Genomic DNA, 26,426 nt, shown 5'->3' with positions numbered 1-26,426 from the left:
AAAGAATATTTTTTCAAGGACCTCAAAAGTCTCAAACGTGGATTTTTAAAGAATATTTTTTCAAGGACCTCAAAAGTCTCAAACGTGGATTTTTAAAGAATATTTTTTCAAGGACCTCAAAAGTCTCAAACGTGGATTTTTAAAGAATATTTTTTCAAGGACCTCAAAAGTCTCAAACGTGGATTTTTAAAGAATATTTTTTCAAGGACCTCAAAAGTCTCAAACGTGGATTTTTAAAGAATATTTTTTCAAGGACCTCAAAAGTCTCAAACGTGGATTTTTAAAGAATATTTTTTCAAGGACCTCAAAAGTCTCAAACGTGGATTTTTAAAGAATATTTTTTCAAGGACCTCAAAAGTCTCAAACGTGGATTTTTAAAGAATATTTTTTCAAGGACCTCAAAAGTCTCAAACGTGGATTTTTAAAGAATATTTTTTCAAGGACCTTAAAGGCCAGAAACGTGGATTTTTAAAGAATATTTTTTCAAGGACCTCAAAAGTCTCAAACGTGGATTTTTAAAGAATATTTTTCAAGGACCTCAAATGTCTCAAACGTGGATTTTTAAAGAATATTTTTCAAGGACCTCAAATGTCTCAAACGTGGATTTTTAAAGAATATTTTTTTAAAGGACCTCAAAAGACTCAAACGTGGATTTTTAAAGAATATTTTTTCAAGGACCTCAAAAGACTCAAACGTGGATTTTTAAAGAAAAAATTTTTAAGGACCTTCTGACTCACAAACGTGGATTTTTAAGAATATTTTTTCAAGGACCTTCTGATTGTCAAACGTGGATTCTTAATGAATATTTTTTCAAGGACCTTCTGATTCTCAAACGTGGATTTTTAATGAATATTTTTTCAAGGACCATAAAAGCCACAAACGTGGAATTTTAAAGAATATTTTTCCAAGGACCATAAAAGCCACAAACGTGGATTTTTAAAGAATATTTTTTCAAGGACCATAAAAGCCACAAACGTGGAATTTTAAAGAATATTTTTTCAAGGACCATAAAAGCCACAAACGTGGATTTTTAAAGAATATTTTTTCAAGGACCATAAAAGCCACAAACGTGGAATTTTAAAGAATATTTTTTCAAGGACCGTAAAAGCCACAAACGTGGATTTTTAAAGAATATTTTTTCAAGGACATTCTCATTCACAAAAGCGGATTTTTAAAGAATATTTTTTCAAGGACATTCTCATTCACAAAAGCGGATTTTTAAAGAATATTTTTTCAAGGACATTCTCATTCACAAAAGCGGATTTTTAAAGAATATTTTTTCAAGGACATTCTCATTCACAAAAGCGGATTTTTAAAGAATATTTTTTCAAGGTCATTCTCATTCACAAAAGCGGATTTTTAAAGAATATTTTTTCAAGGACATTCTCATTCACAAAAGCGGGTTTTTAAAGAATATTTTTTCAAGGACATTCTCATTCACAAAAGCGGATTTTTAAAGAATATTTTTTCAAGGACCATAAAAGCCACAAACGTGGATTTTTAAATAGTATTTTTTCAAGGACATTCTCATTTACAAAAGCGGATTTTTAAAGAATATTTTTTTAAGGATCATAAAAGCCACAAACGTGGATTTTTAAAGAATATTTTTTCAATGACCTTTAACGACATAAACGTGGATTTTTAAAGAATATTTTTTCAAGGGCCTTTAAATCCATAAACGTGGATTTTTAAAGAATATTTTTTCAAGGACCTTCATGACATAAACGTGGATTTTTAAAGAATATTTTTTCAAGGACCTTTAACGACATAAACGTGGATTTTTAAAGAATATTTTTTCAAGGACCTTTAACGACATAAACGTGGATTTTTAAAGAATATTTTTTCACTACCTAGATTTTTCAAGAACATTTCTCCAAGGACCTTAAAGGGCACTACGTGGATTTTTGAGGAAAAATGTTCCAAGGATCTTAAGGGCAATAAACTTGGATTTAAAAAAATATATTTTTTCAGGGATCTACAGATCCACTAACGTGGAGTTTTGAGGGCCTTAAAGGTCACACAGTGGATTTTAGAGAGTATTTTTCAAGGGCCTCTAATCTAATCCTAGACTATGGTTTTTTAAGGTATATATTCTGAAGTAGGTTATAGGCTATAAATATGAATTTTTAAGGTTTTTTTCCAGGACGGAATTTCCATTTTTACTACCGATTTTAGCTGAGTTTGGCATGTTTTTGAATTGTTTTCGAGCATTTTAACCAATCGAAATGAAAATCCATTAACAATCGGCTACAGAAAGCACAACAAAAACATTGAAATTTGTATATTTTGCAATGCATGCGCCCACTATTTTCGCTGAAGAAGCAGAAAATGCATTTGGTGTGAAGCCAAAAATAAAGAAAAACTAAAAGCTTTCCTCTATGGCAACCGTTTAGCCAAACTCTGGCCAAGAGGTCCTTACTCTTCTGCCACCCGCAACAGGGGACAATTTAATTTTTCTACTATTTCAGAGTCAGCTTCCTTTAAATCTTTATTCAATTGCTTGGCTTGATTGGTTTTTGAAGTTTTAATTGTTGACACTTTATTGCCAGTTCCTCTTCTCCGATCATCCATTTCTGGAATGGATGGCTACCATTTAATGGAAATCTAGCGACAATATTGATGGGAAAACATATATGAAAAAAAAAAAAAAAAACAAAACAAAAAGGAAAACGAGACAAATAATTTAGTTTGCTTCTTGTTGTTGTATTCGCCAAATGATGAACGATAGATTGATTTTCTCGGCCGAGCAGCCACTGTCGCCGACAACAGCACCAACAACAAAATTACCATAATAATTCACCTGCTATTTTGACCCGGTCGGTTGTGTCGCTCATCGTTTTGTGGACGGTAGTTGTCTTCCTAACCGGATGCCATTTATGATGCGAAATTAAAAAAAAAAAACCTGAGATTCGCAAAAAGCCTGTGTGTGTCAGTGACACGTATTTCTACTGCCATATTTTTGAGTTGTGTTTTTTGCTGGGCTTTTAAAACTATGCCATGCGAAATCTCACTTTGGAGCGGATATAAAAACATAGTTTTTTAACCTTTTAAGTCCAGAATATAAAATGCACGTGAAAAATTGCTAAAGAAATATGAATATGTAATTTTTTATATTTTTTGAAGGACTTCTTCCATGAGTTGGATAAATTTCAAACCAGAAACCAAAAATCCAAATATCCTATAAAAAATTAGTTCAGAATTTTGAAATCATCCAACTCACCTAAATCACCCAATGGGTTAATCATATATCACCCTCACACATGACATAAATGTATTCATGATTGGTTCTATAGCTCAGAGACACAGTCCATTGAAAAGGCATGATTGTTTTTTTCTCTCTCTATCTTTCACTCTGTGTGTCCAGCTAGAAGAAGTTTAGGATTTGATATATAGAATAGTTGAAATTGAGGGATATCCAATATAAGCGGCATACAAAGAAAATCGATTAATGAATTTTGATAACGAATCCAGCTAGAAAAGCAAATAAAGAGAGGAAGAGCTGAAAGAGGCTAGAAAATCAAAAATTAAAAGAAAAATTAAAAAGAAGAAATACCAACAAAACTAACTTGTCATAGAATAATATTCACCCATGAAATTTTCCTTCAGATAAATAGACATCAACAATGTTTTTCTATAGAGAAATATTTAACAACGATATTTTTCTGTATAGAAAAATACTCACCAACTATATTTTTCTATATAGAAAAATATTCACCAACGATATTTTTCTAAGTAGAAAAATATTCACCAATAATATTTTTCTGCATAGAAAAATATGGACCAACGATATTTATCTATATAGAAAAAATTCAAATATAGAAAAATATTCACCAACGATATATTTCTATATAAGAAAATATTGACCAACGATATTTTTCTATATAAAAAAATATTCAACAACGATATTTTTTATATAGGAAAATATTCACCAACGATATTTTTCAATAGAAAAATAAAGACGAACGATATTTTTCTATAGAGAAATATTCACCAACGATTTTTCTACATAGAAAAATAATCACCAACGATATTTTTCTATATAGAAAAATATTCACCAACGATATTTTTCTATATAGAAAAATATTCACCAACGATATTTTGTTATATAGAAAAATGTTCAACAACGATATTTTTCTATAGAATAATATTCACCAACGGTACTTTGCTATAGAAATATATTGACCAACGACATTTTTCTATGTAGAAAAATATTCACCAACGATATTGAAAGAGGCTAGAAAATCAAAAATTAAAAGAAAAATTAAAAAGAAGAAATACCAACTAAACTAACTTGTCATAGAATAATATTCACCAATGAAATTTTCCTTCAGGTAAATAGACATCAACAATGTTTTTCTATAGAGAAATTTTTAACAACGATATTTTTCTGTATAGAAAAATACTCACCAACTATATTTTTCTATATAGAAAAATACTCACCAACTATATTTTTCTATATAGAAAAATATTCACCAACGATATTTTTCTATGTAGAAAAATATTCACCAATATTATTTTTCTATATAGAAAAATATTCACCAACGATATTTTTCTAAGTAGAAAAATATTCACCAATAATATTTTTCTGCATAGAAAAATATGGACCAACGATATTTATCTATATAGAAAAAATTCAAATATAGAAAAATATTCACCAACGATATATTTCTATATAAGAAAATATTGACCAACGTTATTTTTCTATATAAAAAAATATTCAACAACGATATTTTTTATATAGGAAAATATTCACCAAGGATATTTTTCAATAGAAAAATAAAGACGAACGATATTTTTCTATAGAGAAATATTCGACAACGATTTTTCTACATAGAAAAATAATCACCAACGATATTTTTCTATATAGAAAAATATTCACCAACGATATTTTTCTATATAGAAAAATATTCACCAACGATATTTTTCTATATAGAAAAATATTCACCAACGATATTTTTCTATAGAATAATATTCACCAACGGTACTTTGCTATAGAAATATATTCACCAACGATATTTTTCTATGTAGAAAAATATTCACCAACGATATTTTTCTATAGAAATGTATTCACCAACGGTACTTTGCTATAAAAATATAGAAGGATATTTTTCTATAGAAAAATGTTCACCAAAGATAAAAAAAAAAATATTCACCAACGACATTTTTCTATAGAAAGATATTTACCAGCGATATTTTTCTTTAGCAAAATATTCACCAACGATGTTTTTCGATAGAAAAATATTCACCAACGATATTTTTCAACAGAAAAATATATTCACCAATGATATTTTGCTATAGAAAGTATTCACCAATGATAACGATACCAACGATACTTTTCTATAGCAAAATATTCATCTTTTCTATGGAAAAATATTCACCAACGATATTTTTCCATAGAAAAATACACATCAACGATATTTTTCTACAGAAACATATTCACCAACGATATTTTTCAATAGAAAAATATTCATCTACGATTTTTTCAATAGAAAAATACAGACGAACTATATTTTTTTATAGAAAAATATTCACTAACGACATTTTCTATAGAGAAATACTCACCAACAATGTTTTTTTTTTTTTTTTTGTAGAAACAATCACACCAACAATATTTGCCTATAGAAAAAATCGCACCATCGATATTTTGCTATAGAAAGTACTCACCAGAGATACAATTCATAAATTATGAAATACTCACTAACGACATTTTTCCATGGAAAATATATATTCACCAACGATATTTTTCTGTAGAAAAATGTTCACCAATAATAAATTTCCTGCGATTTAATTATACCCTCAGCCATATGGCTATAGAGGGTATATATCATTTGTTACGACCAAAACGTGACTCATCGAAATGCTGTTTTAGACCCTTGGAATCTCTGGACTTAAAGGGCATTTGGAGTCGAACTAACGATGTCCATCCCTCAATCTGCCTATCTGGCTTGGTACATCGTAATATTATTATCATACTTATCGGGATCGGAGATGGGCAATATAGGTGCACTCTTTGTGGTACCTCTATGTCTACATTTTCGTAGAAATAAAGAGAAAGGATAATCCGATTTTGCGCCAACTTTGCAAATTCGAATATTCGCATCAGTGTTAGAACAATATCGGTCTATTCCATCAAGTACTTCACCAACAGAGGTCAAAATTTTGAATAATTATGATTTTTATAAAATGTGATGTAAGTGTCAGATTGTCTTCAACTTACAGAAGTCACAATATTTTTATTAGCCCAAGGTTTGGCGTGAAGATGGAATATATCAGTCTACTGCTTCTGGTACATCCCACACAAATGCTCAAAATTTTGAATATTCCTGAAGCTCATAAAATACTAAATTGACATTTTTTTCAGACCGATTTTTTCAGACTTGGTAGGTCTCAATATTTCCATAAGCACAAGATTTCTTATAAATATGGTAGAGATCGGACCATTCCTTCTGGTACCTCCCCCACAAAGGGTCGAAGTTTTGAATAACCAAAACGATTATAAAATCCCAAATGAGCACCCGGTTCTCTTCATATTTCACACATTTCATTAATTTTACTAACACAAGATCTGCTGTGAAGATGGAATACATCGGTGGAGTCGATTTTAAGATACGATTTTTTTTTATTATTTTTTTTGATTTTTGAAAAATTGAAAATCTATTGTTATAGTAGAATTTCCTACGAAAATCGATTTTTAAAAGTCGAATTCGACTTATAACTGATAATTTCCTTCATAGATTTAAAAAAAAAATTGAATGGATGCATTTTTTGTATTTTCAATTTATTGCATACTTGCACTAAAAAATACATCAAAAGTCTATAAATAGAAAATTGAAAATCTTTTGTTTTTTGAAAGTAGAATTTCCCACGAAAATCGATTATAAAAAGTCGAACTTGACTTTTAACTTACAATATAGACATATATAGGGTCTATGTAATCTGTCGACTTTGGGCTCGGAAAAATAAATATTTCCTATCAATTATGTCCACTTAACCAAAAATCGATTTTCGACCTTTTCTACGCAGTACAAGGTGATTTAAATCGATTTTAAGGGAAAATTTTGTTAAGAGATAACTTGATCACATTTTTGCCTTCATTGTATACTATTCAGCTAGTATAAAAATATCGAATAAGAATAAATGATTGAAAAATGGGAAAGCTATGGTAAAAATAATTCGAATTTCCTTCATAGATTTTGAAAACAAAAAATTTGAATGGGCATAATTTTCTCATTTTTTGTTTTAATCCTTGCATATTTTCGGCTGGTATTAGAAAAAAAAATCCTTAAAAACCTATAAGTGAAAAACTGAAAATCAATTGTAAAAAGTCGAATTTCCAACGAAAATCGGTTATAAAAAGTCGAATTTGACTTAAGACTGACAATATACGGATATATTGTCGAAAACAAGAGTCATCTTTTTAACTTCTCACCTTCGGACTCTCACGAATCAAATTGATTATTTGGTCTACTGATTTTTCCCACTTCACCAAAAATCGATTTTCGACTTTTGCTTTGAAGTCAAAATTGATTCAATATGATTTCGATTTTAGATCTTTTTGTGTAAAAATTTTGGTGGGAAATATTTGCGCGTGTTACATAAATCAAATATCTAGGACTGCAAAATCGAAAATCGATTATAATAAGTCGAAATCGATTCTTTGGTCTACTGATTTTTTCCACCTAACCAAAAATCGATTTTCGACTTTTTTACGTTAAAGTCAAAATTGATTAAAGATGATTTCGATTAGATATTTTTTTTGTGTAAAAATTTTGATTGGCAATTTTTGCGGCTGTAATATCAATCAAATGTTTAGGACTGCAAAATCGAAAATCGATTATAAAAAGTCGAATTTGGCCTTTGACTGACAATCTAGGAAAACATAATCGTAAAGTCGTCTTTTGAGCATCTTGACTTTGACCTCTGAAAAAAAAAAACATATTAATATTTTCTAACAATTTAGTCCGCATAGCAAAAAAATTTCGATTTTCGGTTTTTTTTTCTTGGACTGCGACAAGGTGATTAAAATCTATTTTAAGGGAAAATTTTGTCGAATTTCCAACGAAAATCGATTATAAACAGTCGACTTTGACTTGTAACTAACAATCTAGAGATACATTCTAGAAAATAAAAGTCATCTATTAAACCTCTTAACTTTGGACTCTGAAAAAAAAAAAAAAAAAAATCATTGATTTTGTCCAAATCGAAAATTTGTCCATGTCGAAAATCGATTTTTGATTGAGTTCCAGGTGATTCAAGTCCATTTTGAGGTAAAAATATTTCTAGAGATGATTTCATCTCATTTTGGTCTTATTATGCCCTCCACCATAGTATGTAGGGATATCAAGTTTGTCAATACGTTTGTAATATACATTTTAAACCCCAAAACGTATATATATTCTTGATCAGCATAAATTTCTACGTCGATTTAACGATGATCGTCCGTCTGTCTGTGGAAATCACTCTAGCTTCCGAAAGAATGGAAGTAAGTTAATAAAAGTTTACTCAAATGTGTGCTTAGTCTCCAGGACTTTTTGTGTTGTAAATGGGCTATATAAGTCCCCGTTTAGGTGTAGCCCCTATATAACAGTACCTCTGGATATTCGGTATTTTGATGATTTTAGCGACATTTTTCTCCCGAATTGTTTCAAATTTCGTATTTAGAGTTCGTAATGGATACTACAGCCTAAGACAGAAAATTGTCTGTGCAGGTCCACTTCTTCGTAGAGCCCCCATATTACGGTACCTCCCAATATTCGGTATTTTAATGATTTTAGGGGCATTTTTCACCAGAATTGTTTCAAATTTGATATTTGAAGTTTGCAATGGATACTACAGCCTACGGCAGAAAATTGTCTGTTCAGGTCCACGTCTTCTTATAGCCCCCTTACAATGGTACCTCCCGATATTTGTTATTTTGATGATTTTAGTGACACTATTCACCGGAATTGTGTCAAATTTGGTATTTGAAATAGGTAATGGGTACTGCATCCCATGACAAAAAATTACTCATGCAGGTCCGCGTTCTCGTAAAGCCCCCATATAACGGTACCTCCTTATATTCGGTATTTTGATGATTTTGGCGACATTTTTCACCGGAATTGTTTCAAATTTCGTTTTGGAAAATCGTATTGGGTAGTATTTCCTATGACAGAAAATTGTCTGTACAGGTCCAGGTCTTCGTATAGCCCCCATATAACGGTACCTCCCGATATTCGGTATTTTGATGATTTTAACGATATTATTTGCCCGAATTGTTTCAAATTTCGTTTTGGAAAATCATATTGGATAGTATTTCCTATGACAGAAAATTGTCTGTACAGGTCCATGTCTTCGTATAGCCCCCATATAAAGGTACCTCCCGATATTCTGTATTTTGATGATTTCAGCGACGTCATACGACGGGATTATTTCAAATTTCATATTTGAAGATCGTATTGGGTAGTACAGCTTATGACAAAAAATTGTGAATATAGTTCCACGTCTTCGTAAAGACCCTATATAACGATATATCCCTAATTCGGTATTTTGTTGATTTTAGTGACATCATTCGCCGGAATTGTTTCAAATTTTGTATTTGAAGATCTCAATGGTTACTACAGTCTATGACAACAATTACTTATGCAGGTCCGCATTTTCTCTAAGCTCCCGTATAAAGCTCATAATTTAAAGGTTATTTTTCGGAATTTGTTGAATTTTTTCAAGTGCCTTCGGCCCGGCCGAACATAGCTAATTTTTTATTTGTTAATCATTGCATACTTTTGGGTTGCTATTGGAAAAATCCACCAAAAATCTATGAGTGAAATTTTGAAATCTATTTTAAAAAGTCGAATTTCCATCATCGATTTTGAAACCAAATTTGAATCGGAAAATTAGCACTTCAATTTTCATATTTAATAAACTGTTTAAAATTTTAGAAAAAAACAAATTATATACATTTCTCTAAATATTTTTTTTTTCATTTCAAAAATCTAATCTAAATTGTATCCTTTTGTCCTACTCTCTTTTCAGCCGCAACACAAGCACCATCACCACCCCCCATTTCTCTATGCAAATCTCCGTATATAAACAACACAACGATACAGTTTATTACCTTTTACAAGTGAAGTGAATTCCTGTGAACAACAATTCTAAAGGTTTCCTTAAAATCAAAAAGCAAAAAATAATAGAAGAAGCAAAAGAAGAAGAATAAAACAAAATGAAATTAAAAGCAAATATTTAAACAAAAGAAACAAAAAAGAAAAATCTAGAAAATTAGAAAATAAGCTTAGAGCAATGCAAGTATAAAATAATCACATCACACCTAGAAATTAGAAAAGAAGAAAAAATTTTGTAGAATAGAGTTCGGAAAGAAAAGAAAAAATATCAATTGTGTTCTGAAATAAAAAAAAAATAAAATAAAATAAATAAATAAAAATAAAATAAAAAAATAATATTAAAAATATTTATATATAAAAATAAATTTAAAAAAAAAAATATTTAAAAAATAAATATTTGTAAATAAGTGAAAATAAATTTGAAAACAAAAATATCTGCAATTTAAACAAGTGAAAAAAATTCTCTATAACTAAATAATGAAACCATAGAAATTAGTTTCATAAAATTCCATAAATCTTGACTTCCATATATTTTTGTTTGGTTGAGACAAGATTCCTGAGCTATCACCCCTCACCATCCTCTAGGAGAGCAAGAAACACAACAACCACACCATAGCAATGATGATTCTAAGATGATGGTCTATGATATCAGTTTGGCTGTCAGTCAAATTAGAGCACAGCAAAATTTGCAAGCACAACAACAAAAACAACAATAACTGCCACTTAAATAACTGAAATCTTCAACTACTTTTTCCCAAAACCGAAAAAAAAAAACAAAACCGAAAAAAATAAACTTATTATCTTTACAACTATCTCTAACTGTAGATTACGCTCCTGCTTAATTATATTAACATTAGTTCCCAAAAAAATATAAGCAATCATAGTTCACTTAACGACAACCCATCATAATCCGCAACAACTCGCACGACTTCTTCCTGGTCTAAATAAAATCTACCCCGGCAAAAAAAACCCGGACTTTAAGAGCTATGCTAATCTATTGAAATCCCACGAAAAGAGACAAGAAATAGCAGGACCTAAAGCAAAATCATTAAGTCGTTCATTAGCAGAGCAAGAAAGGCCTGTTTCTTATTTTTTTTTTTTCGAATTATACGGATTCCAGCAATACGTAGCTAGAGGAAACCGCAAAACCTGAAAAAACGGAAACTTCTTCGTCTTCGTCTTCTTCTACGCAAATCTGCATCTTCCACTCGAGGAAGTTTCATTGCTTTGCCATTTTTTTGTTTAGCTGCCTTGTCGCACCAACCAACCAACTCAGCCAGCCACCCCCCGGCTTTAAGGAACACACACCAAAAAAAGGATATCATCACAGACTGACCATAATGGATTCGTCAACATCGCTGTATTTGGTTTTGCTTATATTTGTGATAATTAAAGGTAAGTCATTTTTTGCGTTTTTTTTTTTTGCTTCTCCACCACAATTTTTTAGGGGTTGCCATGGATGCTGTTTCCAGGGTTTTCTAGAAAGAAGCATTTAAAAAATAAAAAAAATTGGTCAACGGGGGATGAGGTTTCATTGAAAATTTTTCTAAAAAATTTTCTTTAAAAAAACTATTGATAAAAAAATCTAAAATTGACAAAAGGTTACTATAAAAAAATACAATTAAACAAAAAATAAATAAATAAATAAATAATTAAAAAATGAAAAATAAGTAAAAAAGCTGTAAGTTTGGCTAGGACGAACTTTGAATACCCTCCACCATTTGGAAAGAATTTGGCAATTAAAAAAAAGAAATAAACCTGGACCTGCACAGAGAATTTTCTGTCACAGGCTGAAGTACCTGTTAGAAACTTCAAATATAAAATTTCAAACGATTTCGGTGATTATTGTACCTTCAATGGTCAAAATACCGAATATCGGGAAGTGCCGTTGTTATATGGTTGCTATATCAAAACGTGGATCTGCACAGACAATTTTCTGTCATAGGCTATAGTATCCGTTACGAACTTCAAATACGAAATTTCAAACAATTTCGGTGAGTAATGTCGCGAAAATCATCGAAATACCGAATATCGGAAGGTACCGTTATATGGGAGCCCTTCGAAGACATTGACCTGCATAGACAATTTTCTGTCTTAGGCTGTAGTATCCATTTCGAACTTCAAATACCAAATTTGAAACATCATCAATCATCAAAATACCGAATATCGGGAGGTACCTTTGTATGGGGGCTATACGCAGACCTGGAACAGTACAGACAATTTTCTATCTTAGACTGTAGTATCCATTTTAAACTTCAAATACGAAGTTTCAAACAATTTCGGTGAATAATGTCGCTAAAATCATCAAAATACCAAATATCGGAAGGTGCCGTTATATGGGGACTATACCAAAATGTGGACCTGCGCAGACAAGTTCCTGGCCAAAACCCTGGAAAAATGTGGCACAAACCATTCAAATACCGAATAACGGAAGGTACCGTTATATGGGGTCTGTACAAAAGCGAAGACCTATACATGCTATATTTTGCCATCAAAGCTAGAATCCATATCGATCCAATTTTTAGATAAATCAAAAAAGTGACAAAAATCTTTAAAATACCGTATATCGAGAGGTACTGCTATATGGGGGCTTTAAAAAAACGTTTACCGATAAATAATTATCATTTTCAATACCAACCATCCTAGACTCAATACAAATTGTTGTGCCAAATTTTAAAGTTCTATATCAAATAGTGTGGGCTGCATCGTGATTTCAACAGACAGACAGACTGATAGGTTCCTTAATTCTTTAAAAATCCATATTTGCCCCTGGAAAAACAATCTTCAAATAGCCACATTTATGGAAGATCCCAAAGAAAAAAAATATTCTTATCCACATTTGTGGTAAAAAAATCCAGAAAAAAAAATCCACGTTTGTGGCTTGAAGGCTTCGCAAGGTCATTGTAAAAGTTTGCTTAAAAAAATTATTTCCAAAGCCTGGAAATGCATTGTTTAAAAAATCCACCTTTGTGGCTTCTTTGATCGATGAAAATTTTTTTTTATATATTATTTTTATTAGTCCTTGAAAAAAAAGATGTTCATGATTGTGGCTCTTATAGACCTTGAAAAATTTCAACCATTTCGTTTGTGGCTATTTTATTTCTTAAAATTATTTTTTATTAATCCACGTTTGTGCAAAAAAGCCCTAAAACCATTCTTTAAAAATCGGAGTTTGAGGCTCGCTTAATTCCTGCTAAAGTCACGCTTCAGGTCAAAAATTTAAAAAATAAATGAATAACGTGTCTGGGTTCTTTTGTTCTTGGTTTTTGTCGCCCTTAGTCCTTGGATTCACATAACATATATGTTTGTTGCAATTTTAGGTTTTTGAAAAATTATTCATTAATATATTTGTGCTTGATTCAGTCCTTGAAAACTTATTTTTTAAAAATCCATATTTTGTCCTTCAAAATATGTTTCTAAAAAGTCTTTGATAAGTCATTGAAAATTTTTCCTTAAACAATTTAGGTCCTTTAAAAAATTTAACTTAAAAATCCGCGTAAGAAAATGGTCTTGAAAGAATATTCATTTCCTCGAATATTCATTTCCTCATATTCAAAAAATCCACTTTTAAAAAGGTCCTTAAAAATATTCATTAAAAAATCCCCGTTTAAAGGTTCTTAAAAAATATTCATTGAAAAGTCCACGTTTGGAAAGGCCCTTAAAACTATTCATTGAAAAATCCATCTTTGAAAAGGTCCTTGAAGAAATATTCATTGAAAAATCCACGTTTAAAGATCCTTAAAAAATCCATCTTTGAAAAAGTCCATCAAGAAATATTCATTGAAAAATCCACGTTTAGAAAGGTCCTTAAAAAATATTCATTGAAAAATCCACGTTTAGAAAGGTCCTTAAAAATATTCATTACAAAAATCCACGTTTAGAAAGGTCCTTAAAAATATTCATTGAAAAATCCATGTTTAGAAAGGTCTTTAAAAAATATTCATTGGAAAATCCACGTTTAGAAAGGTCCTTGCAGAAATATTCATTAAAAAATCCACGTATGAAAATGTTCTTGAAAAATAATTCTTTAAAAAATCCACGTTTAAAGGTCCTTAAAAATCAATCTTTGAAAAGGTCCTTGAAGAAATATTCATAAAAAATCGACGTATGAAAATGTCCTTGAAAAATTATTCTTTAAAAAATCCACGTTTTTAAGGTTCTTAAAAAATATTCTTTAAAACATTCCCGATTGGAAAAGTCCTTTAAGAAATCATATCCTTTAAAAAATCTAGACAACCATGAAAGGCCCATGAAAAAAATCTTGAAAAATCCACGTTTGTGGCTTTTTATTTTTAAATTTAAAAAATCCGCACTTTTGGTTTTTTTGGTCGCTGAAAAATATTCATGAAAAATCCACAATTATATCCCATTGTCATAGAGAAGACATGAAGACCGTGAGCGCTTTTATTTTTCCAAGATATATTCTGGATAAGAATTTGACAATTTCTTTAAAATTCTAAAGTTTTTCCAAGCCATAAGCATGGACTGTTCAAGGATTTTTATAGCCATTGTCGTGAATTTTTATACCCTACACCACAAGGTGGTCAGGGTATTATGTGTTTTTGCGCTTTTGTTTGCAACAGGCAAAAGGAAACGAGATAGACCCATAGTTCCTTTTGATGATCTGCATAGAATCACATTCTGAGTCGATTTATGCATGTCCGTCCGTCCGTATGTCTGTCTGTCCGTCCGTATGTCCGTCTGCTGTCCGTCTGTCCATGTATTTTTGTAAACAAAGTACAGTTCGCATATATTGCCCTATCCAGATGACATTTTGCACAAATCATTTGTTTGGCCCAAGGACGAACCCTATTAAAATTGGAGATAATCGGTCAAAATTTAAATATAGCTCCCATATATATCTTCGTCCGATTTGCTTTTATTGTGCACCAAACGTGTAATATCAGCCCGAATAGTATGTAATTTTGCACATACAACCAAATTAGGTCTGAAAATAAGTATGCCAAATTTGATAGAAATCGGTTCAGATATAGCTATAGCTCCCATATATACTGTTCTTCCGATTTGTTATTTTTGTCCTCCGCAGCCGTAATATGCACTCTGTAACAACAATATTTGGGGAAATATATCAAATACAGCTCAGAAATACATTTACTAAATTTTATCGAGATCGGTTCCGATTTGGATATAGCTCCCATATATAACTTTATCCGATTTCAAAGTCGGCCCCGCCCGACTTTAAGACTTTCTTTACTGGTTTTACTTTTATTTTATTTTTAATTTTTCATATAATTTAGGTATTTTAGAGATTTTAAAGAAGGTTCTATGTTTTTTTTTTCTTTTCAAAGATCCAGGACGGGTGCTTTTTTAATTTTTGCCAAGAGCACTCCATGCTATGAATATAATTTTTATTTTAATTTTTCAAGCACTTCCCAAGCCACAAGCGTGGACTTGTTGAGGCTTTTTCTAAGACCTTTAAAGGCAGGATCCATGCAGGTCTGCTCCACGTCTTTTATGAGTAGACTAATTTAAGACCACTATGAAAAAACCCCGTAGGTCTTTAATTGGCTCTAAAAATCGTCTCGTTCTCTTCCTTAAATGGGTTTAGTTACCCTAAGTTTGTTACAGTACAATGCCATTTTTGGTTGTTTCCACTTTGAAGAGCACCCCACAAGGTTGAGGTTTTTATCGTCCTTTGTTTTGCTTTTAGAATAACAATAACCGGCCAACATTGATCTACAAAAAAAAAAAAAAAAAAATGCATGGCCAAAGGATTTGGGCTTTAAGTCTATGCCCTAAGGCCAGTCAGTTTACTCATATTATTTTTATTTATTTGTTTCGGGTTGGGGACATTTAGGCGGAGACAGCCTTGAATTTAAAAAAATATTGAAAACACCGATTCAAAAAAAAAAAAAAAAGTACGGAAGTGGAATTGGAATTGAAATCAGTTGAAAAAATTTTATCTTTTCGTTCTAAAAGCTCCCCTTCCTTAAATCTAAAATTCAAGAAAACTAAACTCACATTTAAACCAAAGAAAAATCTATGGCCATATTTGTTGTGCTGGAAGTCCCCGGGGGGCATTTTGCCATAACAAAATAAAATATTAGCAAAGATAAAGCACCAATAGTTGCGATAGAGTCCAAAATAAACTTCCGAAACTAAAAAAAAGAAGAAGCGCAAACTATGAAAAAAGAAAAACAAATAAATAATCCATGAGTGTCAACAAAATCTCGCTGCTGGCCACAGCAAAGGGCAATTTATTTTTCTGGCCAAATCCATGGCAAACTATTTTCACCTTTTCCCTTCGACCCCCCACAAAATGCTGCAGCCAAATAAAGAAGTTTATTTTTTTTTACAAAATGACCTCTAATGCTTTTAAATATTGCTTCATATTCTTTTCAACACCTTTAGGAAGACACACGTACACACACACACATTTGAGTCAACTTCATCAACAACATCATTATTACGATCAGTGTATTAGTCCTTATGGTCTCATAAACTATCCTGTTGACAGGAATATAAGGGGAGCGGGGCGAGAGGCGGATGGGGGACAATTTATACGCGGCATGGCAATGAGACAATATCCTGTGCTATCTGTGTGCATCGTCCTTTTTTATTTTATTTCTCAGTTGTTTTGTCTTTATTTCGGTTTCCTCACCACTTGAGCGCCAGCAGCAACGAAAACAAATCTCCTCGTCGCTGTTGTTGCTGGAAATTCTCATCTAAGCTTTACACAAGCGAAAACACACCAAAGACAAAGCAACGGAAAGCCATTGCAGAGACGACTGACGAAAAGGAAGACGAGGAAGCGGAAGACAAAAAACAACAACAACTAAATAAAATCTGAGCCACAACAATAGTTTAAAAATATGACTAAGACTGGCGGCTATTTGACTGTTTGTGTGTGTGAGTGTTATCGTGGGAGGATACACTCGAGGAAATTTTGTAAATTTAAAAGACCTCATGGTTTTCTATCGGAGAAGACGTCGCAGTCTTCTAGACAAGACGAAGACCTCATGGTCTTCTATGGAAGAAGACCTGATGGTCTTCAATAGAAAAAGGCCTCATGGTTTTCTGGAAGAAGACCTCGTGATGTTCTATGGAAGAAGACCTCATGATGTTCTATGGAAGAAGACCTCATGATGTTCTATGGAAGAAGACCTCATGATCTTCTATGGAAGAAGACCTCATGGTCTTCTATGGCAGAAGACCCTATGGTCTTCTACGGAAGAAGACCTGATGGTCTTCTACAGAAGAAGACCTGATGGTCTTCTATGGAAGACGACCTGATGGTCTTCTATGGAAATAGACTTCATGATCTTCAATGGAAGAAGACCTGATGGTCTTCTATGGAAGGAGACCTGATGGTCTTCTATGGAAGAAGACCTCATGTTCTTCTATGGAAGAAGGACTCATGGTCTTCTATGGAAGATGGCCTCATAATCTTCTACACAAGAAGACCTCGTGGTATTGCAGAAGACTTCTAGAGAAGAGAAGCTCATTATTTTCTAGACAAGAAGAAGACCTCGAGGGGTACGGGGTTTGAAAAATTCTTTAAAAAATCGAAGCTTTTGTCTTAGATGCCCCTTGAAAAAATATTTCCTGAAATTAGAGCCGCTGCCTTGGATGGTGAAAACATATCCTCAAGAAATTCATGTTTGTGGCTTCTTTATTCCTTGAAATAATAATTTTTAGAAAATCCAGGATTGTGTTTTAAAGGTCCTTGAAAAAATAATTATTTAGAAAATCCAGGGTTGTGGCTCTAAAAGGTCCTTGAAACAATTATTTTTAGAAAATCAAGGATATCTGCTTTAAAAGGCCCCTGAAAAAATTTAGAAAATCCAGGATTGTTCCTCTAAAAGGTCCATGAAAAAAATAATTTTTAGAAAAACCAAGATTGTGGCTCTAAAAGGTCTTTGATTTTTAGAATATCCAGGATTGCAGTTCTAAAGGCCCCTGAAAAAAATGTAAAAATGCAGGATTGTGGCTCCTAAAGGTCCTTGAAACATTTTTTAAAAAAAATCCAGAATTGTGCCTCTAAAAGGTCCTTGAAAAAATAATTTTTAAAAATCCAAAATTATGGCTCTTGAATGTCCTTAAAAAACTTTAAAAAAATATTCTTTAAAAAATCCACGTTTATTGGTCTTTTGGTCCTTGAAAAAATATTCTTTAAAAAATCCACGTTTAATGGTCTTTTGGTCCTTGAAAAAATATTCTTTAAAAAATCCACGTTTCTTGGTTTGAAGGTCCTTGAAAAAATATTCTTTAAAAAATCCACGTTTATTGGTCTTTTGGTCCTTGAAAAAATATTCTTTAAAAAATCCACGTTTAATGGTCTTTTGGTCCTTGAAAAAATATTCTTTAAAAAATCCACGTTTCTTGGTTTGAAGGTCCTTGAAAAAATATTCTTTAAAAAATCCACGTTTATTGGTCTTTTGGTCCTTGAAAAAATATTCTTTAAAAAATCCACGTTTAATGGTCTTTTGGTCCTTGAAAAAATATTCTTTAAAAAATCCACGTTTCTTGGTTTGAAGGTCCTTGAAAAAATATTCTTTAAAAAATCCACGTTTAATGGTCTTTTGGTCCTTGAAAAAATATTCTTTAAAAAATCCACGTTTCTTGGTTTGAAGGTCCTTGAAAAAATATTCTTTAAAAAATCCACGTTTCTTGGTCTTTTGGTCCTTGAAAAAATATTCTTTAAAAAATCCACGTTTCTTGGTCTTTTGGTCCTTGAAAAAATATTCGTTAAAAAATCCACGTTTCTTGGTTTGAAGGTCCTTGAAAAAATATTCTTTAAAAAATCCAAGTTTATTGGCCTTGAAAAAATATTCTTTAAAAAATCCACGTTTCTTGGTCTTTTGGTCCTTGAAAAAATATTCGTTAAAAAATCCACGTTTCTTGGTTTGAAGGTCCTTGAAAAAATATTCTTTAAAAAATCCAAGTTTATTGGCCTTGAAAAAATATTCTTTAAAAAATCCACGTTTATTGGTCCTTGAAAAAATGTTCTTTAAAAAATCCACGTTTATTGGCCTTGAAAAAATATTCTTTAAAAAATCCACGTTTCTTGGTTTGAAGGTCCTTGAAAAAATATTCTTTAAAAAATCCACGTTTCTTGGTTTGAAGGTCCTTTAAAAAAATATTATGTAAAAAATCCACGTTTCTTGGTTTGAAGGTCCTTTAAAAAATATTCTTTAAAAAATCCTCGTTTCTTGGTTTGAAGGTCCTTTAAAAAAATATTCTTTAAAAAATCCACGTTTCTTGGTTTGAAGGTCCTTTAAAAAAATATTCTTTAAAAAATCCACGTTTCTTGGTTTGAAGGTCCTTTAAAAAAATATTCTTTAAAAAATCCACGTTTCTTGGTTTGAAGGTCCTTTAAAAAAATATTCTTTAAAAAATCCACGTTTCTTGGTTTGAAGGTCCTTTAAAAAAATATTCTTTAAAAAATCCACGTTTCTTGGTTTGAAGATCCTTTAAAAAAATATTCTTTAAAAAATCCACGTTTCTTGGTTTGAAGGTCCTTTAAAAAAATATTCTTTAAAAAATCCACGTTTCTTGGTTTGAAGGTCCTTGAAAAAATATTCTTTAAAAAATCCACGTTTCTTGTTTTAAGGGTCCTTGAAAAAATATTCTTTAAAAAATCCACGTTTCTTGTTTCAAAGGTCCTTGAAAAAATATTCTTTAAAAAATCCACGTTTCTTGGTTTGAAGGTCCCTGAAAAAATATTTTTTAAAAAATCCACGTTTCTTGGTTTGAAGGTCCTTGAAAAAATATTCTTTAAAAAATCCACGTTTCTTGGTTTGAAGGTCCTTGAAAAAATATTCTTTAAAAAATCCACGTTTCTTGTTTGGCTTGAAAAATATTCTTTAAAAATCCACTTTTCTTGGTTTAAAGGTCCTTGAAAAAATATTCTTTAAAAAATCCACAATTCTTGGTCTTTTGGTCCTTGAAAAAATATTCTTTAAAAAATCCACGTTTCTTGGTCTTTTGGTCCTTGAAAAAATATTCTTTAAAAATTCATGTTTCTTGGTTTAGAGGTCCGTGGAAATATATTCTTTAAAAAAATCCACGTTTCTTTTTTGGCTTGAAAAAATATTCTTTAAAAATTCATGTTTCTTGGTTTAGAGGTCCTTGGAAATATATTCTTTAAAAAAATCCACGTTTCTTTTTTGGCTTGAAAAAATATTCTTTAAAAAATCAACGTTTCTGGCCTTTAAGGTCCCTGAAAAAAAATTCTTTGAAAAATCCACGTTTGTTGGTCTTTTGGTCCTTGAAAAATATTCTTTGAAAAATCCACGTTTCTTGTTTTAAAGGTCCTTGGAAAAATATTCTTTAAAAAATCCACGTTACTTGGTTTGAAGGTCCTTGAAAAAATATTCTTTAAAAAATCCACGTTTATTGGTTTGAAGGTCCTTGAAAAAATATTCTTTAAAAATCCACGTTTTTTGGTTTGAAGGTCCTTGAAAAATTATTCTTTAAAAAATCCACGTTTCTTGGTATTTTGGTCCTTGAAAAAATATTCTTTAAAAATCCACGTTTTTTGGTTTGAAGGTCCTTGAAAAATTATTCTTTAAAAAATCCACGTTTCTTGGTATTTTGGTCCTTGAAAAAATATTCTTTAAAAAATCCACGTTTCTTGGTATTTTGGTCCTTGAAAAAATATTCTTTAAAAATCCACGTTTCTTGGTCTTTTGGTCCTTGAAAAAATATTCTTTAAAAAATTCACGTTTCTTGGTCTTTTGGTCCTTGAAAAAATATTCTTTAAAAAATTCACGTTTCTTGGTCTTATGGTCCTTGAAAAAATATTTTTTAAAAAATCCACGTTTCTTGGTCTTTTGGTCCTTGAAAAAATATTTTTTAAAAAATCCACGTTTCTTGGTTTGAAGGTCCTTGAAAAAATATTCTTTAAAAAATCCACGTTTCTTGGTCTTTTGGTCCTTGAAAAAATATTTTTTTAAAAAATCCACGTTTCTTGGTCTTTTGGTCCTTGAAAAAATATTTTTTAAAAAATCCACGTTTCTTGGTCTTTTGGTCCTTGAAAAAATATTTTTTAAAAAATCCACGTTTCTTGGTCTTTTGGTCCTTCAAAAAATATTCTTTAAAAAATCCACGTTTCTTGGTCTTTTGGTCCTTGAAAAAATATTTTTTAAAAAATCCACGTTTCTTGGTCTTTTGGTCCTTGAAAAAATATTTTTTAAAAAATCCACGTTTCTTGGTCGTTTGGTCCTTGAAAAAATATTTTTTAAAAAATCCACGTTTCTTGGTTTGAAGGTCCTTGAAAAAATATTCTTTAAAAAATCCACGTTTCTTGGTCTTTTGGTCCTTGAAAAAATATTTTTTAAAAAATCCACGTTTCTTGGTCTTTTGGTCCTTGAAAAAATATTTTTTTAAAAAATCCACGTTTCTTGGTCTTCTGGTCCTTAAAAAATTTTCTTTAAAAAATCCACGTTTCTTGGTCTTTTGGTCCTTGAAAAAATATTCTTTAAAAAATCCACGTTTCTTGGTCTTTTGGTCCTTGAAAAAATATTCTTTAAAAAATCCACGTTTCTTGGTCTTTTGGTCCTTGAAAAAATATTTTTTTAAAAAATCCAAGTTTCTTGGTCTTTTGGTCCTTAAAAAATTTTCTTTAAAAAATCCACGATTCTTGGTCTTTTGGTCCTTGAAAAAATATTCTTTAAAAAATCCACGTTTCTTGGTCTTTTGGTCCTTGAAAAAATATTCTTTAAAAAATCTACGTTTCTTGGTCTTTTGGTCCTTGAAAAAATATTCTTTAAAAAATCCACGTTTCTTGGTCTTTTGGTCCTTGAAAAAATATTCTTTAAAAAATCCACGTTTCTTGGTCTTTTGGTCCTTGAAAAAATATTCTTTAAAAAATCCACGTTTCTTGGTCTTTTGGTCCTTGAAAAAATATTCTTTAAAAAATCCACGTTTCTTGGTCTTTTGGTCCTTGAAAAAATATTCTTTTAAAAATCCACGTTTCGTGGTCCTTGAAAAAAATATTCTTTAAAAAATCCACGTTTCATGGTCCTTGAAAAAAATATTCTTTAAAAAATCCACGTTTATTGGTCCTTGAAAAAATATTCTTTAAAAAAATCCACGTTTATTGGTCCTTGAAAAAATATTCTTTAAAAAATCTACGTTTATTGGTCCTTGAAAAAATATTCTTTAAAAAATCCAAGTTTATTTTCTTTGCAAAAAAAAAAAAAAATAAAATCCTTGAAAAGACATTCCGACTGCCATTTTTACCCGAGTGTATATTGTTTACCTTCCCTCCAGCTGGCATATAGGGGACAAGTTGTTGACGCCACTGTTATTTGTTTTAGCCGAAGGAGTGCATACATACATATGTATGGCTTTTACATGAGTATGTGTGAATGACAAGCAATGGCAAATGCCATAATTTGAACAACAACTACAAGAACACCAACAGCTTCGTAACAGACCATCCAGTCAAGTGTAGTGGTGCATCTAAGCATTTCTAGCTGTCTGCCGTTATTATTATCAGTTTGTTATTGTTGCTTGTTTTGTTTCTGAGTCAACTGCTATTCGTTGTGGTAAATTGAATCGAGTTCATGGACCAAATCGAGGGAAAGGGAGATAGGGAGGACGGAGGAGACATGTGTGAGTGTATTCATAGATACATATGTATATTTACACGAGTTTTTTCGCCTTTTGGCCACAACGAACACACTTCGCTTATTTACTTCTTTCATTCAAACGCTTTTGTAAAAGGGGAAATGAACATGTGTGTGTGTGTGTGTGAGTGAATGTACATAAATTGTTCCTTTTATTGTCTCCTGAGATATTTCGAAAAAATGTCTGAAAGAAGAGAACTCTGAATTCGTATAAATTTAAGCATATTTATGTACTTGTAGTTCGTTTTCTCTCAGCTATTTATTTCGTTTTATATCCTTCCGTTTTATTTTCATTTCTATTGTGATTTGGCTTACAATTTTATTGCAAAGGTAAATCACAACAGAATTTTGCAATAGAAATAAAATATTTTCCATTTGACATTCAGTTTTGAGAGAAATACGATGACAGGTATTTGGAACTCAAAGGAATTAAAAAAATAACACCTGAAAGAGTCATTGGAAAAATATTTTTTAAAAAACCCACACATTAAGTAGTCTTTGGAAAAATATTCTTTAAAAAACCCACACATTAAGTAGTCTTTGGAAAAATATTTTTTAAAAAATCCACGCCTTAAGTAGTCTTTGGAAAAATATTTTTTAAAAAATCCACGCCTTAAGTAGTCTTTGGAAAAATATTTTTTAAAAAATCCACGCCTTAAGTAGTCTTTGGAAAAATATTTTTTTAAAAATCCACGACTTAAGTGGTGCTTGAAAAATATTTTTTAAAAAATCCACGACTTAAGTGGTGCTTGAAAAATATTTTTTAAAAAATCCACGCCATTATTGGTGCTTCAAAAAATATTTTTTAAAAAATCCACGCCTTTATTGATGCTTGAAAAAATATTTTTTAAGAAATCCACGCCTTCATTGGTGCTTGAAAAAATATTTTTTAAAAAATCCACGCCTTTATTGGTGCTTGAAAAAATATTTTTTAAAAATCCACGTATTCTGAAAGTCCTGGAAAAGTATTTTTTAAAAATCCACGTCTCCTGATAGTCCTGGAAAAATATTTTTTAAAAATCCACGACTTCTGATAGTCCTGGAAAAATATTTTTTAAAAATCCACGTCTTCTGATAGTCCTGGAAATATTTTTTTTTTTTAAATCCACGTCTGCTGATAGTCCTGGAAAAATATTTTTTTTTTAAAAATCCACGTCTTCTGATAGTCCTGAAAAAATATTTTTTTTTAAAAATCCACGTCTGCTGATAGTCCTGGAAAAATATTTTTTTTTAAAAATCCACGTCTTCTGATAGTCCTGAAAAAATATTTTTTTTAAAAATCCACGTCTTCTGATAGTCCTGGAAAAGTATTTTTTTTAAAAAAATCTAAGCCATAAGTAGTCTTTGGAAAAATATTTTTTAAAAAATCCACGCTATTAGTAGTCTTTGGAAAAATATTTTTTAAAAAATCCACGCCTTAAGTAGTCATTGGAAAAGTATTTTTTAAAAAATCCACGCCTTAAGTAGTCATTGGAAAAATATTTTTTAAAAAAATCCCATTTGTTGGTCTTTGGAAAACAATTTTTTCTTCTTTAAGAGATCCTTTTCACCTCCTTCTCACCTCAGCATTTCCGTTGTATTTCCAACAGAAAGCTGGCAAAAAAGTGTTGAAATGCTTTTTTATTTTTATTGCGAACTATTGTAAGGACCAACAAACAACCTAACAAATTATGGCCCCAGGACATTTTTGTCACATATGTTTTCTTGGGCTGTGGAAAGGCGAGAAGAACTAGAAGTCGAAGTAAACCTCTTGTGCCCTTAATAAACAAAGGCTTTAACTGATGTCGATGGAGACGATGATGATGATGGAAGGTAGTAATACGGACAACTATTTTTATTTATTCGAAGGGAAAAATAACTAGAGAATAAAATGAAAAAATCTGTTCTGCAGGGTTGGGAGTTTTTGTTCTCTAGCCATATAACAAGTTTCGAAAAAAAGGACCAAACAAATGTTGAAATTTACTTTTGTGCGGTCAGGTCAGGAGGACAATGCTGATGATGATGACGATTGTGGTTTTTAACAAAATATGTCCCCTCATTTTCCCCCCCTCCCCCCCTGGCCCCTTTGTAAGCCCGGCTGAACATCAAAACAACCTCAACTACTACTTCACGCTTTATGACAAAACTAAAAGAACTTCCACTCGAGTAAAAGACATCCTTGCTGTTCAACAGAAAAACCAAAAACAAAATACGGAAAACAGAAAACGTTGTGAAAAAAACACACACAAGCCAAGCGGCAGAAACAAACCGCAACGCAATTTATGAAATTCAAATGGAATAAAAGAATACATAAATTTAAGCAGGACCAAACCAGCAACAACAACGTCAACAACATAGACAAGTACACAAAATCTCCGAAATATTATTATGTAGCTGTAGACGAGGGGAGGGGTGGAGTTCAGGAGGGGGACGATCCAAATTAAAGCCAAGCAGTTTTATGGAAAATCCGTTAGGTGGCAATGGAAGGGTGGATACCCTGGCCACCAAACGCTAAAATGTCGAATTGTGAACTGCTGTTACCTCCAAAAAGCAGCATTGGGACAAATCCAATTAATATACTTTGCTGCTGCGAGGTCATTGCTTAGATGATGGTGGCAACAGGAAGGGGAGCTTGTAGCGTATTGTATCTTTGAATTGCTTGGCTGTCATTATCGCCACGCTGGGGAACCACCGGACAGCAAACATAGGCTCGGCATTGTCAATTGGCTTTCATTGACATTTATAAACTATTGTTTTGTGGCCACCATGGTCGCCAGGATTTTCTGTGATAAGAAAAGTTGTACTGGTGGCTGGTTATTACATGGCAGCATATTGGTTTTGGAGCAAGGCTATTGCAGGCTCATAAGGACATTGGAAATATAATTAGTGAAATAATTTAAGGCGGGTGGAAAATGGGAGACGAAAGTGACTAAATTTAACAGGGAGCCACAGAGACGAAAGAGGGTTCTAGAGGGTGAAGGAGGGGAAGGAATGTTCTGAAGGAGAACAGAGGAGAAGCTCTATAGGCCAGCCAGAGGAAGGCTTTAAAGGCGAGACGAATGAAGTCTCATAGGCGGACTCAAAGGATTCCCAATAGCTGGGAGGAAGAAAAGATCTATGGATCACTTCATAGATGAGCCAGAGGGCAAATCTGATACGAGCCTTAATAATTAGATGGATATTAATAAACTGGAGGGGCCAGTAGGGCCTCTGAATAGACGGAGAGAGTAGAAGTCTTAGGGTTTCTTCTTCTAAATTCAAAGACGAGCTGAAGGGCCCCCAGGGAGTCTACTACTCCCCATAGACGAGCTGAAGGGCCCCCAGGGAGTCTACTACTCCCCATAGACGAGCTGAAGGGCCCCCAGGGAGTCTACTCTCCATAGACGAGCTGAAGAGCCCCAGGAAGTCTACACCCCATAGACGAGCTGAAGGGCCCTAGGGAGACTACTCCCCATAGACGAGCTGAAGAGCCCCAGGGAGTCTACTCGCCATAGACGAGCTGACGGGCCAGGGAGTCTACTCGCCATAGACGAGCTGACGTGCCAGGGAGTCTACTCGCCATAGACGAGCTGACGGGCCAGGGAGTCTACTCGCCATAGACGAGCTGACAGGCCAGGGAGTCTACTCGCCATAGACGAGCTGACGGGCAAGGGAGTCTTCTCTTCCCATAGACGAGCTGAAGGGCCCCTCAGGGAGTCTACTCCCTATAGACGACCTGAAGGGCCCCTCAGGGATTCTACTCCCCATAGACGAGCTG

The 26,426-nt window shown here is 32.1% G+C and overlaps 1 protein-coding gene across 1 annotated transcript in view; it reads left to right on the top strand.

Annotated features, from left to right (window-relative positions):
* Positions 1-11,349: 11,349 nt before the first annotated feature.
* Mda6 (neuronal acetylcholine receptor subunit alpha-7-like) overlaps positions 11,350-26,426 on the top strand; it is a gene marked incomplete at its 3' end in the record, with an annotated part of 535,364 nt that continues 520,287 nt past the window's right edge. The window contains 1 exon segment of the mRNA NM_001308989.1: positions 11,350-11,489. Coding sequence (NP_001295918.1) covers positions 11,435-11,489 — 55 coding nt within the window.

The sequence above is a fragment of the Musca domestica genome, unplaced genomic scaffold (genome assembly GCF_030504385.1).
Source record: "Musca domestica strain aabys unplaced genomic scaffold, Musca_domestica.polishedcontigs.V.1.1 32, whole genome shotgun sequence".
NCBI classification, from domain to species: Eukaryota; Metazoa; Arthropoda; class Insecta; order Diptera; family Muscidae; genus Musca; species Musca domestica.
The sequence above is the reverse complement of the archived record's forward strand: the minus strand, read 5'-3'. Positions and strand labels throughout refer to the sequence as shown.